The sequence below is a fragment of the Dromiciops gliroides genome, chromosome 6 (assembly GCF_019393635.1).
Source record: "Dromiciops gliroides isolate mDroGli1 chromosome 6, mDroGli1.pri, whole genome shotgun sequence".
Taxonomy (NCBI): domain Eukaryota; kingdom Metazoa; phylum Chordata; class Mammalia; order Microbiotheria; family Microbiotheriidae; genus Dromiciops; species Dromiciops gliroides.
The window spans coordinates 226131144-226148558 of NC_057866.1; the positions used below are offsets into that span (position 1 = coordinate 226131144).

A 17415-nucleotide genomic window follows, 5' to 3' on the forward strand; every position below is an offset into this window, starting at 1 on the left:
ACCTAGCTGCCCCCTCTTTTTATCTTTTAAAAAATATTTGAAGTTCTCCATTTTCCTTCCTTCTGCATTGATGTTCATGGGTGCCAAGCAGAGAATAACTCAGAGATGACACCATTTCTACCCTTTTGTTAGCACAGCTCTAGTAATCACAGATGAAGTCCTGGAATCCATTAGATACTAGGCAGGTGCCAAGCTTGTCCTTTACCCAAAGTTCTGAAGATTTCACAACTTTAAGTCAAAGTCTTAACTATGTATTCTTGGACATCTCCAGGATGTGTAGACATCCCTACCTAGATCTTTAAGCAGAAACTCACTGTGTAAAAAAGACCGTAAGATTTTGACAATTATTTTCATCTTTGGGAAGGAAGGCAATACAATTGAGAATACACAATCACAGAACATTACGGCTGCAATGGATTGTAGAGAGTCCAAATCCAACTCACTTATATTACAGAAACAAAAGTTCAAAGAAGCTACCTGAATTATTTCCCAAAGGTCACATAGATAGCTAAATAGCATGAATCCATCATGTCATCTTTTTGCTTTCCATCTCCGACAAGATGTTGACCAGAATTCTCCTATCTTGGCAGCTAAACAAACCAGCCAATCCCACATTCCCGGAATGCATTAGTACTTTAGATCAGAAGAGAATATAGTATTCACAATAGCTATGTCTTATAAGTTATAGGAAAGGGCACTCAGTCAACAACCATTTATTAAACACTTACTACATGCCAGGCATTGCAATAAGCATTAAAAAGGTGCAAGAAGTAGCATCAAGATTTCTCCTAGATTCTAGCAAAGTAAAGCATCTCACACTAATCTTATGGAAAAGATGGAGACGGGGAATTAATTATAATGAAAGTAGATAAATTCCAAATTGTTTGGATAGCTGGACTCAAAGAATCATTGTCCAATGTCAATGTGGCAGCAAATTTCCAGTGGAGAACTCAATGGTTCTGTATGTGACAGGCACTGTGCCATTTACTTGTATTACCAATAATTTAGATAAAAGCATAGATGACACATTCACCAGCTTGGTAGGGTAGCTAACACACTGGAATACAGAGACTGCATTAAATCTAATAAGATCAAATTCAATAAGGACAAATATAAAGTCTTGGACTTGGTTTCAAAACATCAGCTTCACAAGTCCACAAGTACATCAACTTCATAAGATGGAAGAAGCAATGATTATACAGCAGTCTGTCTATAAAAAGATGTGGGTGGTTTAGAGAATGCAAGTTCAATATGAGTCAGCAGTGTGAGAGAGCAGTTAAAAAAAGTAAATGTGATTTGAGGCTATGGTAAGAGAGGACTTTTGTTATTATTGTTTGGTCTTTTCAGTAATGCCCATTTTGGGGTGGCCCCATTTGGGGTTCTCTTGGCAGAGATACTGGAACGGTTTGCCATTTTCTTCCTCAGTTCATTTTACAGATGAGGAAACTGAGGCAAATAGGGTTATGTGACTTGGTGATGAGTCACATAGCTTGTAAGCGTCTGAGTGAGTCTTTCTGACTCAGGGCCCATACTTTAGCCACTGTACCACCTTAGCTACCCAAGAGAGGTCTACCTTCTAGGAAAAAGAGGTGATGGTCCTATATTTTGTCTTTGCCTGACCTCCTCTGGAGTGCTGCATGTATTTCTGGGGGGCATAGCTGAAAGATATTGATAAGCTGTAGCGTGCCCAGAGGAGGGCCAGCAGCATGGTCAAGGATCAATTGAACATCAGGATCAATTGAAAGAACTAAGGAGGTTTTGTGCAGAAAAGAGAAAAGTCAAGGGGATGTGACAGCTTTGGACACAGATTTGAAGCACTGTCTCATGTAAAAAAGGTCCAATTTGTTCTGTTTTGCACCAGAAAGCAGAACTTAGAGAAACATGTGGAAGCTACAAAAAAGGCCAATCCAGGTTTGGCATCAGAAGAAAACTTCTTAACAATGAGAGTTGTCCAGAAGTGGATGGGCTACACCGAAAGGTGGCAGGGTCCCCCTCATAGTAGGTCATCAAGCAGAGAATGGACACTGGCCAGGTATCTTATAAGGGGGATTCCTTTAGGACCTGGGTTAGACCGGAGGCTCTTTTTAATGTGATTTCATCCCAAGGGAGTTCTGGAGTCAGCTCAAACCAGCTCATGAGAGCTAATCGTTAAGTTTTCAGTGTGAGCATTGACACCTCAGAAGTTGGCAAATGCTACAAATTGATTTATTGGTGATAGAGAAAATGTTAATAATGCAGATTTAACTTCAAAGTGTGTTGTATATACAATTTTTGCTAGTTGTTAAACACTTATCAGCACATCTCTTCCCATAGGCCTCCCAAAAGTGCCTAAAACCATTAGCAAAACTGAATTCTGACCATTGCTACATCAGGTTTTGCTACACTGAGAAGGAATTGCCATCCATTCCAAACAGGACAAAGGGCCAAGGGGAGAGGGAACTGGTATCCAAGTCAGGAAGCCATGGGGTGAAGTCCTACAGGTGACACATTTTGACTGACCCTTGACAGCTCTAGCCAACTCTAGAACCTGCGCAAGTCACAGAATTATCTATTTACCTACAAAAAAGAAGTTTCCTCACCCAGGAGTTCCCTACACCAATTCTATCATAAGTCTAGTCTCTTCCTATCCCACAATGGCATGGTGATTTGTATTGGCAAGTTTAGTTCTTGTCCAGTCCTATGAAATAATTTTTATAAAACCACAGAAACTGGCAGAGAGCTATCATGTGTCAGAATACATTTAAATATGGTTGCCCAGTTCTGGTTGGGAACTCAATGTTGAGGAGGGAAAAACAACTTTGGACTAAATAAGAACTGCAAATAATAATAACTCTTTGGATAATGATCACATTCATTCAATAAATATTTATTAAGCACATAACTGTGTGCAACATCCTAGGGCAGGCCTTCAGAGAGACTCTAAGATAAATAAACCATAGGTCCTAAACTTTTGGAGCTTACAGTCTAACAGAGAAGGTAGGAGATATGCATAAACAACTGTAAATATATAAAAGAGGAGAACGTATGCTACCGTCAAGTTCCTAGGAAGAAGCAAAAACAATTTGCCCCCAAATACACTCATGTGGAAAAGGCTGCCCATTCTCACTCATATTGGCCATTTTAGCCACACCTGTACACAAATGCCACAATTGTCTTCAGAAATAAATGACAACAGGACAGTAAAACTAATGGCTAATGCTGTGGCTTACCATGACATGTCTTCCCATCAGAAAGCAGGATGAAGCTTTTGGGGCATGTGCAGTAATAAGATCCAGGGATGTTTTCACAACCAAGAGTACATCCATGGTTCCAAAATGCACATTCATTGACATCTGACCAAAAAAGGGAAATTAAATCAGCATCCCATTTTGTACTTTATAAATAATTCATAGTTTTTGTAAAAACATCCATAAATCATTAGTATGAAATTAATTTGATAATTTGCATTTAGGTACAGTAACTTTCCATGGGAAAGATAGAGCTTCTGCTATATAAATGAATTAAATAATCCCCAAACCATAGAAATATATCATATTAGATCATATTCTCTCCTTCCCTCTTGGAAAGAGGTGAGAAATTTCCAAGCTGAAGCAGCACACTGTTTAATGTAAATCTGGAAATGGCTCCTTGGTGAGGCTGGGTTTTCAGTGGCTACTGTAGCTTAGCAGTGTCCTATCTGATTCCAAGGTTTGAGAAGCTTTGCACATCTACACAAGCATATATACCGCATTATTCTGTCACTATGGTTATTTAAGAATGAAATTTAAATGTTATTTCCTCATTCAAGTTGTACAGATTATTTTTCAAACAGCTGGAAATTATCTTAAGCAGGATATGAATTCAGGTCTCCTTGATTCCAAATCTCTATCCACAGTGCAACTAAGCTATCTATGAAAATAGAAGAGACAAAACATAACTGTTTTTAAAATCCCAAATTTAAAATGAATTTAGATTGGTTCCAAGTTAGAGGTTCTTTAATGATCTCTGAATAAGGGGAAAACCCATCCAAGCAGACAGTTTTATCCTGTTTCAGATAAAGATTCAGTGCATTACCTTCACAATGTGTCCCATCTTGGCTTAAAGTGTAACCTTCTGGGCATTTGCAACCGTGGGACTTGGGGTCCTGCTCACACACACTGATCCTGCAGTCACCTTCCTTTAAGTTGCATGATTCCTGCTCTAAAAGAGAAGGATAGTTTATTTGGGATGGAGATGGGTTCTGACATACTTCATGCTTTATTCCTTCATGGTCCTTAAAGAGGTTAATCTCCCACTGACGTCAATAGAACTACTGCCTTCAAAAATTGGCACACTTCTGCAATACCCTGGATTTCTCTTAGTTCTAAAGTCCATTTGCTTCTCTAAGAGTATAAAATAATACAGCTTCTGGAAGGACAGGGAGCCCTTTGTCCTTTGTTTTATTTAAAGAAAGGAATAGCAAACACGTACATCTTGGGTTTCCAAAACATTTTACTTCATTTAATCCTTACAATATCCTCATAATATAGGTGCTGTTATATATTTTTTTTAATTAAAAAAAAATCGGGGGGGGGCCGGGCAATGAGGGTTAAGTGACTTGCCCAGGGTCACACCGCTAGTAAGTGTCAAGTGTCTGAGGCCGCATTTGAACTCAGGTACTCCTGAATCCAGGGCCGGTGCTTTACCACTGCGCCATCTAGCTGCCCCTATAGGTGCTATTATAATCACTGCCATTTTACATATAAGAAAACTGAGGCTTAGGGAATTCACCATCACACAATTAGTAAATAATAGAGGGAAGACTAGAAAAGGTCTGTCTTCTGACTCCAAGTCCAGCAACCTTCCCACCACATCATCTTGCCAGAGAAACACCACCAATTCCTCCCTTATCATCCTCATCTGCTTTTATTCAAACAGTGACTAAAACCAAACATCCTAAGTATACCACTAACATTTAATTCTGGGTTCAATTTAACACAGATTTAACAACAAAGTTCTAGTGGTTAGGAGATACAAAGTCGAAAGATAAGGGTCCCTCCAGTCTAAAACTATACAATCTAATACAATAATATATACAAAAATACATATAATATAGAGTAAATCTGATAGAGGCAAAGGAGATAGCAAACCTGAGAAGACTTGGATGACCTGATGCAGAGTGAAGTAAGCAAAACCAGGAGAACAATTTATATAAAAACATTTTATAAAGACAAACAGCTTTGAAATACTTAAGAGCTCTGGTCAACACAGTGACTAAGCACATCTCTAGAACACCAGTGATGAAGCCTGCAACCCACCTTCTGACAGAGATGATGGACACATGATGCAGAATGAAACATACATTTTTGGACATGGACAATTGGGAATTTGTCTTGCTTGACTAAGCATGATTATTTCATAGGGTTTAGTTTGGTTTTTTATTAGGATGAAGGCAGTTGAAGGGACAAAAAATAAATGCTTGTTAACTGAAAAAATGGGCAAACAGATGGCTCAGTGAATAGAGCACTGGGTTTAGAATTAGGAATACTCATCTTCATGAGTTCAAATCTAGCTTCAGACATTGACTAGCTGTGTAAACCTGGGCAAATCACTTAACTCCATTTGCTTCATCTATTAAATTAGCTGAAGAAGGAAATGGGAAACTACTCCAATATCTTTCACAAGAAGACCCCAAATGGGGTCACAAAGAGTCAGAAACAACAGAGATGACTCAACAACATCAATTTAAAAAAAAATGAATGGCGGGGCAGCTAGGTGGCACAGTGGATGGAGCACTGGCCCTGGATTCAGAAGGACCTGGGTTCAGGTCCAGCCTCAAACACTTGACACTTACTAGCTGTGTGACCCTGGGCAAGTCATTTAACCCCAATTGCCTCACCAAAAAAAAAAAATGAATGGCTATTGTGAGGTGGGAGAGAACAACAGTTGGAAAGATAATGAAAGTGACACCTGGGCCAAGAATCTAGAACCAGAACCAGTTCATCTTAGCTCCTGATTTTATAAATGAGGAAATAATTTATTCAACAAATATTATATGCAAGGCACTGTGGAAGTCACTTTATAAAGATAAACATAAAAGTCTCTCCTTTGGTAGTTTATACCAGAGGTACACAAATAAGCAAATATATGGTCATTTCTGGATGGAGACAGCAAACAACTTGTGTGAAAGAGCATGACATGAACATAGGGCTCAGTCAGGCTAAAGAATGTATAACTTATCACGAAGGCAATATGGAGACACTGAAGATTTTTGAGCAAGAGAGTGATATGGTCAAATCTGTGGCTGTTGAACAGTAATATGGCAACTGTGTGGAAGAAGGACTTGAGAGAGGAGAACCTCAAATCCAGCATGGCAACCAATTAGAAGGCTATGACAATATTTCAGGCAAAAGGTGATGAGGGCCTAAACTGGCATGGTAGCTATGTGAGTAAAGAGGAGACAAATGCAAGAGATATTGAGGAAATATACTCATTTAAAAAAAAAACTGACTGGATAGGAAAGGTGAGGAGAAGGAAAGTCAAGATTTACTCCTGGTTGTTAGTTTGGTTAGCTAGAAAAATAGTAGCACCCACAACAGATATTGGGAAGCTTGGAGCAGGGAAAGACTTTAAAAGCATTGAGTTTGAAATGTCAAAGAGATATGAAGGCAGAGATGTCCAGCACATGGCTGGCAGTGCAGGATGGGGTTCAAAAGATATATTAGGGCTGGATATGCAGATTTTCTTTAGGTCATCTGCTCAGAGATAATCATTGAAATCATAAGAGATGATAAGATCCCCAAGAGACAGAGATTCCTCCCCTATAAGCACACCTGGGGCTACAAAAGGAGGTTAAGTGTAATAGCTTTACTGTCTTTGAGAGTGGGAAAAAATTCTTCAGAATTTCTCCATTTTGCTGTCTTCCTTGCATTTTTATCCTTTAGTGACCTTGAGATGGTTGTCCTTAGTGGAGTCTCTTTCCAAGTTTTCTCCAAGTTGATTTTACTGCTTCCCTCTGTTTTATGGGGTGACATTGCTTATAATCATCTATCATCCCACATGTGAGATTTTACAAATTAGTTTATAATCAAAACCTTGGAGCCCTTGACTGCCCATATTTCCCTGCTCGGCAAGTAAGTCAAATGTTTACTAATGGGATCTTTTGATCTCCTTGTTTTGGCCTTGATTTATATTAACCCAACTTCTAAACAAAATTACTGTAATCTGCATCTATATTATCTCTTCTTTCCACATCCCATTTTTATCATCAATACCTACTTTAAATAGTCCAAGATAGAATTATTCTAATTGTACACCATAACTTTTTAGCATTGTTATTGTTTCTTCTGACTTTTTACTAACTTGTACTTGAACAATTGATACTTGATACTCAGGAGTAACTTATACATCACTAACAAATTATTTAATGTTCTTAAAATATCACCAATTACATTTTAGAAATGTTATTCAGTGATCATCATGCCCAGTCTATCTATCAAGATACATAGGCATGAGATTTGTGTGGTGTCTACAAATCTTTGGCCTCATACTCTTTATTCCTTATCTATATTTTACAATTCATTTCTTGTTATTCTAGAATTCCTGTTTTTGCTACCAAATATCAAGGTTTGCACCGACTTATTTGGATAGTCTTATCTAGTTAACATTTCCTACCTCTTCCTCTTCTTCTTCTAAAATAGGCATTCATAAATAAGCTGAAAATATTTTCATAGTGGGGTTTTTGCATTTATCTTGGTACTTACCATGGGACAATTTCACCAAATGTCCCATGAAATGACATTTCTTGTTCCCTCGTTGTATGAGATAAACCTACTCTGCCAATTCCTTTGTCTGCCACTTCAAAGAAAACCAGTGAGCCATTCTTCCATTTGGATGCCAATTCCTTCTTTCTTTCTTCATGTCAGAACAGCAGAAATGGGGGCTGAGACACTCAGAATCACACAGTTCTTAGATCATCTATACACTCCAACTTTCCATTGGTACTTTCTTTCTTTTTTTGTGAGGTAATTGGGGTTAAGTGACTTGCCCAAGGTCACACAGCTAGTAAGTGTTAAGTGTCTGAGGTCGGATTTGAACTCAGGTCCTCCTGACTCCAGGGCCAGAACTCTAGCCACTGCACCACCTAGCTGCCCCCTCCACTGGTACTTTCAATGTGAGATTCTGACGCTGACAACTATAAAAGTGATGGAATTCTGGCTTTTGGTTTTTTGTTTTTGTTTTTATTAATCATTGTTGTTCAGTCAAGTCTAACTCTGTGACCCCACTGGGGGTTTTCTTGGCAGAGATACTGAAGTAGTTTACCATTTCTTTCTCCAGCTCATTTTACAGATGAGGAAACTGAGGCAAACGGGACTTGCCCACGGTCACATTGCTAGTAAATGTCTGAGGCCAGATTTGAACCCAGGTCTACCCGACTCCAGGCCCATCACTTTATCTACTGTGCCACCTAACTGCCTTTTATCAATCACACTAATAAATATAATTCAATTAGAATATTGTAGGTACATATCATGAGAGCAGAAACAGCAGACACCCTTTCCAGTTTGCCAGATATGGGATTGTTTGCTTGTTCAAATTAGTTTCTTAAAGTTTTTGGAGAAAGTATACAACTACCAACCAAACTGTTTTTCTCATCTTTTTTATACCCATAATTGTCTCTTCTCATATTGATTCTACTCTTCATTTTCAATCGAGTTTACTTAAAACACAAAATACTTTTACTGTTTAGTTGCAAAATGAAAGTAGAAAAGAATTCTTACCTCTTGAAAATGACCTAACACACTCTTACCCTTCTTCATTTGATTTGCTTTAGTCTTTCTTGGCTAAAATCTCGATTGTTTCTTTCACTTGCTTTGAATTTCTTATGCTTTTTGATCTCTTGATATAATCTTTCAACCCAGCTAAGAAAGTTAAATCAATCTCTCCAACTTTCTCAAGTGCCTTTAGAATGTTACCTAAGACCTCTTCTAGGATTTATTGAATAGATTCTCCTAAGATCTTTCTTCTGGAAGGTTTGGGCTAAATTTCTTGTTGACAGTTTTCTTAAACCTGAGAGTGGTCTATTTACAATTACATTGCTATTCATCTGTTTGTATATGTTTTTGGATACCTAATTTTGATGGTGTCACTATTCTCCCCACTGACAGATTGTCATCCCTATTTATAATTTATATAATCATTTATATAATAAATGATCCTTATAAATAAATGATTATTTATATAATAAAGGTTATCAAGCCAGGTCAGTAAGTTTCTGAGACAGGATTCAAACTCAGGTCTTCCTGATTCCCATTCCAGAGCTCTGATCATGGGACCATGCTGCCTCTTTAGTGTGGCTTTGTTCATTGTTGCTGTTTGTTTCTTTTCCTTTGCTCTTCTCTGGCCTCAGAGCATGGAACAATTAGTACTTAGAACACAGTCACAAAGACTTCTTATGGCTCCCCTCCTCCTGAGAGCTCATTAACTCATTCCATAAAATTTAATTTCCTCTATCAGCACTCTTCTCAACTCATTACCCACATCTGCTGAACACACCCACTCACACTCTTTGCTATATTTAAGTGAACCTAAAGACTTCATTCTGGTCTACTTTCAAATCATTGCACATGCTGTTCTTTCCATTAGGACACCCTCCCTATTCTTCTCCACAAAATCATCCCTAGCCCAGACTGGTCTATGCAAAACTCACGCCCCAAACAAAACCTTTACAGACTCTTCCCAAGACAATTCGGGCAGGCTTGTCATTTCAATGACAATTCAAATTGGTCATTCCCATCACCTACATTGCCCAATACTTTTGCATTGGCAGTATCCATCTCTGTACACCTATATTTGACTATGAAAATATCATGTGTTGATGTGTCTACTGGGTCTATCACTCTTATGGTAACTTCAGAAATCGTGGATCTAGAATGCTAAGGAATTTCAGGGGTCCAGCGGACTTCATTTTACAGAAGAGGAAATTCAGGTCAAAGGAAATTGAGTGACTTGCCCAAACAAAACAAAACATTATTGCTTTCCCATCCTAACTCTTACTCATGTTGTTCCCTCCCTCTTCTTCTTTTTTTTGTTCCCTTCCTCTTCTAACCTTTCTTTCCCCTTTGCCTCTCAGGCCCAACTCCACATACAGTTGTTGTTAAGGTAAAATTCACAGATAAATCTAAAGAATATAAGCTCTTGGAAAACAGGGACTATTGTGTATTTGTAGTAGTGCCTAGCACAATGCCTGTGACAATGTAGGTGCCTAATAAAACACTGTTGAGTGGATGATTGACTGATTAATTAATTGATCTAGATCTGGAAGGTACTTGTGGGGATTAGTCTAATTCCTTCATTTTTTTTTTAGATGAGAAAAATAAGAGATTGTGTGACTTGCCAAACTCATAAAGTTATGAAAGCAAACATATTGTATAAATGTAAGATATTATTTTAAGTCCTTTGAGCTGGGCTAGAAACAATATTCAGAAGCCTAGCTTTCTTTTTTTTTTAATGTATGCTTCTCATTTTCTTTTTTTTCTCTTTCTTTTTTTATGGGGCAAAGGGGATTAAGTGACTTGCCCAGGGTCACAAAGCTAGTGTCAAGTGTCTGAGACTGGATTTGAACTCAGGTCCTCCTTAATCCAGGGCCGGTACTTTATCCACTGTGCCACCTAGCTGCCCCATATGCTTCTCTTAAGCAAAATTTTGGAAGTGAGTGCAGGTGACTTACCAGAATTCTGGGAATCATTTCTCACTGTAGGCTGCAGGAGCTGGTGTACTACTTTTATTTCAGTTGGTGGTAGAAATGATGGCTTAAAGCTCATTTTAACCATTTTCTCCCCTGTGTATTTGTTGGCTCTCCAAATGGCACTTGTATTCCATTCTGAATAATACATATCTTCAACAAAGAGAGACATTGCAAAATAAGGGTACCTATAAAAGAACAGAAGAAAGAAAGGTGGAAGAGGAAGACAAGATGAATCATCCCTTCCATGGCTTCATTAATGTCTGCTTCACTTCAAAATAGATTCAACTTTAATTACTCGTGTTCCTATTTATTATTTTTAATTTTTGCTGCACAGGCACACTTACAAGTGACACTTAGAACATTCATTAAGGTTTATAAAATGCTTTCCTGACAACAATCTCATAAAGTAGGCAATATATGTGTTTATTGTTTTTCATTCATGTCCAACTCTTTGTGAGCCCATCTGGGGTTTTCTTGGCAAAGATACTGGACGATTTTGCCATTTCCTTCTCCAGCATATTTGACAGATGAGGAAACTGAGGCAAACAGGGTTAAATGACTTGCCAAGGGTCACACAGCTAGGCAGTGTGTGAGGACAGATTTGAACTGAGGAAGATGTGTCTTCCTGATTCCAGGCCCTACATTCTATCTACTACACCACCTAGCTGGCCCTAGGTTACCCAGATGTATGTAGTTGTGGAGGATAGGGTTGGCCAACTGCTACTGGATCATTTCTGGTCCCTTCTCTCTTCTGGAAAGTAGTGAAATTGAATCTTTCCTAGGCTTGGCTTTGCCCATGGTGGGGAGTTAGAGTGTGATCTTTTCTCTCCTCTCTACTCATCTCCTCTCTGGAGATTTAATCAGCCTTGTCTTTTAAGGACAATTAGCTCACTTTTATCCTAGAAGTAATAAAATGACAGCTAGATGAGGCAGTAGAGAGGCCAACAGGCCTGGAATCAGGAAGACCTAAATTGAAATCCTCCCTCAGACACTAGCTGGGTGACCCTAGGCAAGTTACAACCCTGTTTGTCTCAGTTTCCTCATCTGTAAAATGAGCTGGAGAAGGAAATGGCAAACTGCTCCAGTATCTTTGCATAGAAAATCCCAAATGAGGTCACTAAGAACTAGACATGACTGAAACAACTGAACAACAAGCTAATGTCCCTCAGGCACCCACCATTTCTCTGATATTTTATAGAGTTTATATCAGGTGATAATTACACAGAGCCCTCAGGAAAATGCCTAACATTCGAGCAGAGTTTTGGCTTTCTGTCCTCATTTAAATTTTGTATATTTTCCAAGAAATCTTGGCTTCCTCCATTCCCCTCTTTTCAGTACAGACTGTACATACAATACAACACAAGCCTTCCTATCTGACCCCAGTTTTCATCATATAGGAAGCAAAATCAGTATAAAGGAAACAGTTAAAGGAAGGGAGTCTGCCTCAGTCTCTGCCTGCTCTGCAGCAGCTCAGCTTTCCCTCTATTTGACCATTTCCCTTGGGCCACTGCTTCTCTCCAGCTCAGCTCACTGGGTACTGGACAAGCTGGAGGGCACTGTATGCCCCACTGCTGCTGCTCATGTTGCTCCCATTCCTTCCTTCCATCTTATTCCATCACAGCTATAGACTATCTTTTCCCAAACTCCCAGGCATGACTCACACCCTCCTTCTGGCACAGAGATTACCCCAGTCCAGATTGCTCTCAGGGATGAAAGAGAACATTGGTACCTCTGAACTAAAAATCCCAGAATGCCAAGCAATTCTCATACTTCTATTACACTGAGATGAAACAAGTGAGGCTACTTAAGATCAGAGAGCTGGCTACAGCCATAAGTCTTGTTTCCCTCAGTCCTCAGAGTGCAACCCAACTGCATGTTCAGGAGCTGATGTCCTAATTATTTGTCACTCATCAAAAAGCTGTTTGAATAGAGATGAATGGAAGAGCAAGAGAAAGGGGATGCAAAAACATCCCCCAAAAGAGAAAAAAGACCTATTTGTACAAAAATATTTATAGCAGCTCTTTTTGTGGTGGCTAAGAATTGGAAATCAAAGGAATGCCCATCAATTGGGGAATGGCTAAACAAGCTGTGGTATGTGATGGTGATGGAATATTATTGTGCTATAAGAAATGACAAGCAGCATGACTTTAGAAAGGCCTGGAAAGACATGTATGAAATGATGTATAGTGATGTGAGCAGAGCCAAGACAATATTGTGCACAGAGACAGCAATATTGTTTGATGAAGAACTGCGAACAATACAATGACCCAAGACAATCCCAAAGGACAAATGTTGAAGCATGGTATCCACTCCAAAGAAAGAACTGATAGTGATTGAACACAGACTGAAGCATGCTATTTTCCACTTTCCTTCATTTTTTCTTTTGTTCAAGTTTTCTTCTACAAAATGACTAATATGCTATTGTTTTATATAATTGCATATGTATAACCTATATCTGATTGCTTACCACCTCAGGGAGGGGGGAAGGAGAGTGAAAGAAGGAGGGATAGAATTTGGAAGTCAAAACTACAAATAAAAGTGTTTATTATTTTTTAAGAGAAAAAGGGGATATAGGTGAATTCCTAGGTTTGATAGTTACTCACTTTAATCTCTTACCTCCTACCATAACATGAATGACAGGGAGAACTGCCGACAGAGAGCAGGACTCAGTAGTCAGGAAGGTGTGCGTTCAAATCCTGCCTCAAATAGTGCCTACTTATAGAGCCCTAGTAAAGTCCTTTAACCTCTTAACCCCAGTTTCCTCATCTGTAAAATGGGGGAAATAATAGTACCTACCTCATAGAACCTTTGGGAGGATTAAATGAGTTCATATTTGTAAAGCACTATATATAGTCTAGCCACTATTATCATTTCCTTGCAAAATATCAAATATTGAAAGCATTTTGCTAAAGCAAATACCCATAATTTGGGGAAATAGCTGGAGTCTGTGAATACAATGAATATAACTGTGCTCTAAGAAAAGATGAATATAAAGACTCTGGAGAGACATGATGAAAAAAAAGTATGAATTAATACACAGTGGCATAAGCAGAACCAGGAAAACAATAATATACAATGAGTAAGTGGAAACAATTTTAAAAATCCAAACTAAACTCTGTGTAATTATAATTTTGTCCTGAAGTCTGGTCCTGAAAAAAGTAATGTGAGAATGTATCTCCCTTCCAAGTGATGTGTTGATTAGTTTTAGTGAACTTTTTTTTCCTCTTTTATTCTCTTACACAGAATGGCTCTCTGGGTTAGAGATGTCAGAAGGATATATTGGGAAATAAAGGTGAGACTGAACACAAAAGATATTGATGAAACTACTTTCTTGTTGCATAAAGCAGATAAAGGCAAGTAATTCCATTACCTACCAAAGTGGCAAATACAGAAGAAAGTCATCTTAAAAATAGGTCTTGAGTAATACTCTCTTTCCTTGAAACCAAATGCAAAACTTACCGTGTAGAATGACTCCACAGGTAAAAAGAACCTCCATCATAATTACATGAGCCAACATGTAGGTCATTCTCTGCACTGCTGTACTGAATCCAAAAGAGTCTGTGGTCAATGATGTCCAGTGAGATCATTTTAATTGTTTGCGATCTCTGCATGAGAATCTTCACATCAGTCCCATTAAGATTTGCTCTGTTTATAGTGCCAGTAATATTACCTGCCACCCAGAATATAAACCTGAATAGGAAACAAAAGAAACAGAGGCAGAACAATTAGTAAAGTTACCATGGGCAATTTCAGGGGTTGCCAACCATTAGCCCGTGTCTATACAAAAAAAGGTGTAATCATTTTTGAGCAAAAGTCCAGTTGGTAAGATGTCAGTTCAGCTAAAATTATCAAACCAGTCCATCTTCTTCATAAAGCTTTCTATGTATATAACTCCTACCCTCTGAAGTCCTAATTCCTAATATTCCTTCCTCAATGTGTAACAGTTGCTCCTTAAACTCTTTACAATAAACTTTTTTTCTTAGTTTTCTGAAAATAGTGAAAATGTCTCAATCAATCTATCAGAAGACCTTAGATTAAGTACAAAATGTTTTAGGAAGAAGAAACTTATTTTTTTAAGTTTTAAAGAACCACTGGATAAAATGAAATGATACCAGACAGAAAGTCTATCTAATAGATCGGGAAACTCATTCAGCATCTCCAAGGATGAGCTATAAATTATTGAAGTGAATTGAAAAAGGAAGATTTTGTTAGAGGAAGTGGTTTTCATCCCCAAGAAGAAACCACTTGGGGTAGGGGGTAGGGGAGAGGCCGGGGCTTCAGTTTTGGCCAGGTCTCTTCATTCCACAACACTCCCTTGACCAAAGAACCTTCCAGCTTTGAAGGGTCCAGAGTATGTTGGACTTCTAATCTTCCCATTGGTGTCCTAAATGGTGTCCATATTTCAGCTTGTTCCACAGTCTGTATCATTAGGAGCCAGGGACAGATTAGATTCACGGCTCTACAAGGAGCCTAGGAAAGAAAGTATATCATGCCTAAAAGAAACTTTCTGAGCACCCCACAAATGAAGGAAAAGGACTTCTAGGAAGCAGATACTATGAGTTATTTTTTGGGCAAATGTACCCTAAGCTTTTGCCCACTTTCTCCCTGTACTCTAGCTGTTCTTGTAGAAGAGTGGGTCACAAATGTTTAGAAAGATGTTTTTATTGCACCACTTTAGTAAATATCTCTTTCTAAAAAGCTACCTAAGCCTAGAAAACTAAATTATTCTCAGTGGATAATCTTGGAGGGGGGAATCTACACTGGTGGAGACTAAAGCTGATTTCATTAGAGTATCATCCCTGGCCCCTTGGGGTACCCCTAGGCCCTTAGGAAGAGATGTAGCCAATCAAGCTCAGTCAGTCAACAAGCATTTATTGAGTACCTGCTATGTACAAGTCACTATGTACTTACACTAGTGCTTACACTAGGGATATGAAGAAAGGGGGAAAAGTACCTGATTTGGGAACCTGAGACAGTGCGAATTAGTATAAGAACTACAGTAAGTAGTTCTCTCACAACTGTGAAGGTAGTATGGGTATTGTTATCCCCATTTGCAGATGAGAAAACTGAGCTTCTAAGAAATGGAGTGGCTTGCCACACAGCTAGTAACCATTAGAACTGGGATTCTAACCTAAACCTTATCTATTTTTTTTTTTGGTGGGGCAATGGGGATAAAGTGACTTGCCCAAAGTCACACAACTAGTAAGTGTCAAGTGTCTGAAGTCGGATTTGAACTCAAGTACTCCTGAATCCAGATCTGGTGCTCTATTCACTGCGCCACCTAGCTGCCCCCCCCCAAGCCTTATCTATTATTGCATGCCTAGCATCTAGTCCAAAGCTTTGAAGTAGGAATTTAATAGATATTTTGATATTTACTAATAATAAATATTTAATAAATATGAATATATTGAATGATAAAATAAAAATTTTAATAGTTTAAATAAATATAAATATTTAATTGATATTCCAGTAGAAATTTAATAAATATTTATTGAATGTCACTGAACTGGGCACTAGATTTAGAGTCAAAGCTGTTACATACAACCTTTAGGACCTGAGCAGATCACCTTTTTTGGGTTTCCATTTTCTCATTTGTAAAATGAGAGAATCAGACTGGCTGGCCTCTAGGGAACCTTCCTGCTCTAAGTCTTGGGAACCCATGATCTCTACTAAGGCCTCTTCCATCCCAAGAAGATTACCCAGCTATTGAGGACAAAGAGACTGGGTCTCCTGACTGTCAATTTGCTGATTTTTCCACTCCTCCAGGCTGACCCTTCTTCAAGATAACTATTATAGGATCAATCAACCAATGAACTAGCATTTATTCAGTGCTTAACATGTGCCAAGCACTGTGCCAGATGCTGAAGATGCAAGTACAAATAATGAAACTATCCCTACTCCCAAGGATCTCACAGTCTAATGAGGAATTCAAGTACATATAGAAATATATTCAGAAGAAAAAGAAGAAAATAAACACATTGTACTTAAATATAGAATAGTTAGGAAGGGAGAAACTAGCAACTGGGAGATCAGTAAAGTCTTCTTGTAGAAGGTAATGTTTGATCTGCAGCTTGAAGGAAGGGATGGATTCTATTAAGCAGAAGGAAAGAATTATAGATAGGGGTTACGGCTAGTGCAAAGGCAAGGAGGTAGGAGATAGAGTGTTCTGTGTGAGGAATACAGAGAAGGCCAGCTTGTTTGGGCCATAGAATGCCAGAAAGGCAGTAATGTATGAGGCTGAAAAGATAAGTTGGGGAAGGGTTGTGAGGAGTTTTAAAAGCCAGAATGAGATGATATTTTATTCTATAGGCTATAGGGAACCACTAGAGTTGATGGAGTTGATTGAGTAGGTGAGTAACTTGGTCAGATCTTGACTTAGGAAAACCATTTAGATAATTAGGTGGAAGATGCATTAAAATGAGGAGAGACTGGAAGCGAGGAGATGGGTGACAATAGTCTGAACTGAGAGAATAGATTATATGGGAGAGATGTTGTGGAGCTAGAAATGACCAACTTTGGCAATGATTTGGATATGTAGGGTGAGAAAGAGTTATGGTGAGACTGGAAGAAAGGGAGGACCTTCAATAATACTCCATGGAACAAGATGCCCCCACACTAGGTTTCCCCTGGTCTCCCTCACACTTTCCTGCCTCCTTTTGTGTGTCCTCTCTTTCCTCACCCCCAAGAGATTATAAACTCCTTGAGGGCAG

General features: G+C 38.6%; 1 protein-coding gene across 1 annotated transcript in view; it reads right to left on the reverse strand.

The window, feature by feature from the left end:
* EGF (epidermal growth factor) overlaps nucleotides 1-17415 on the reverse strand; it is a 140606-nt gene that overhangs the window by 89435 nt on the left and 33756 nt on the right. The window contains 4 exon segments of the mRNA XM_043972334.1: nucleotides 3210-3332; nucleotides 4054-4179; nucleotides 10688-10890; nucleotides 14165-14395. Coding sequence (XP_043828269.1) covers nucleotides 3210-3332; nucleotides 4054-4179; nucleotides 10688-10890; nucleotides 14165-14395 — 683 coding nt within the window.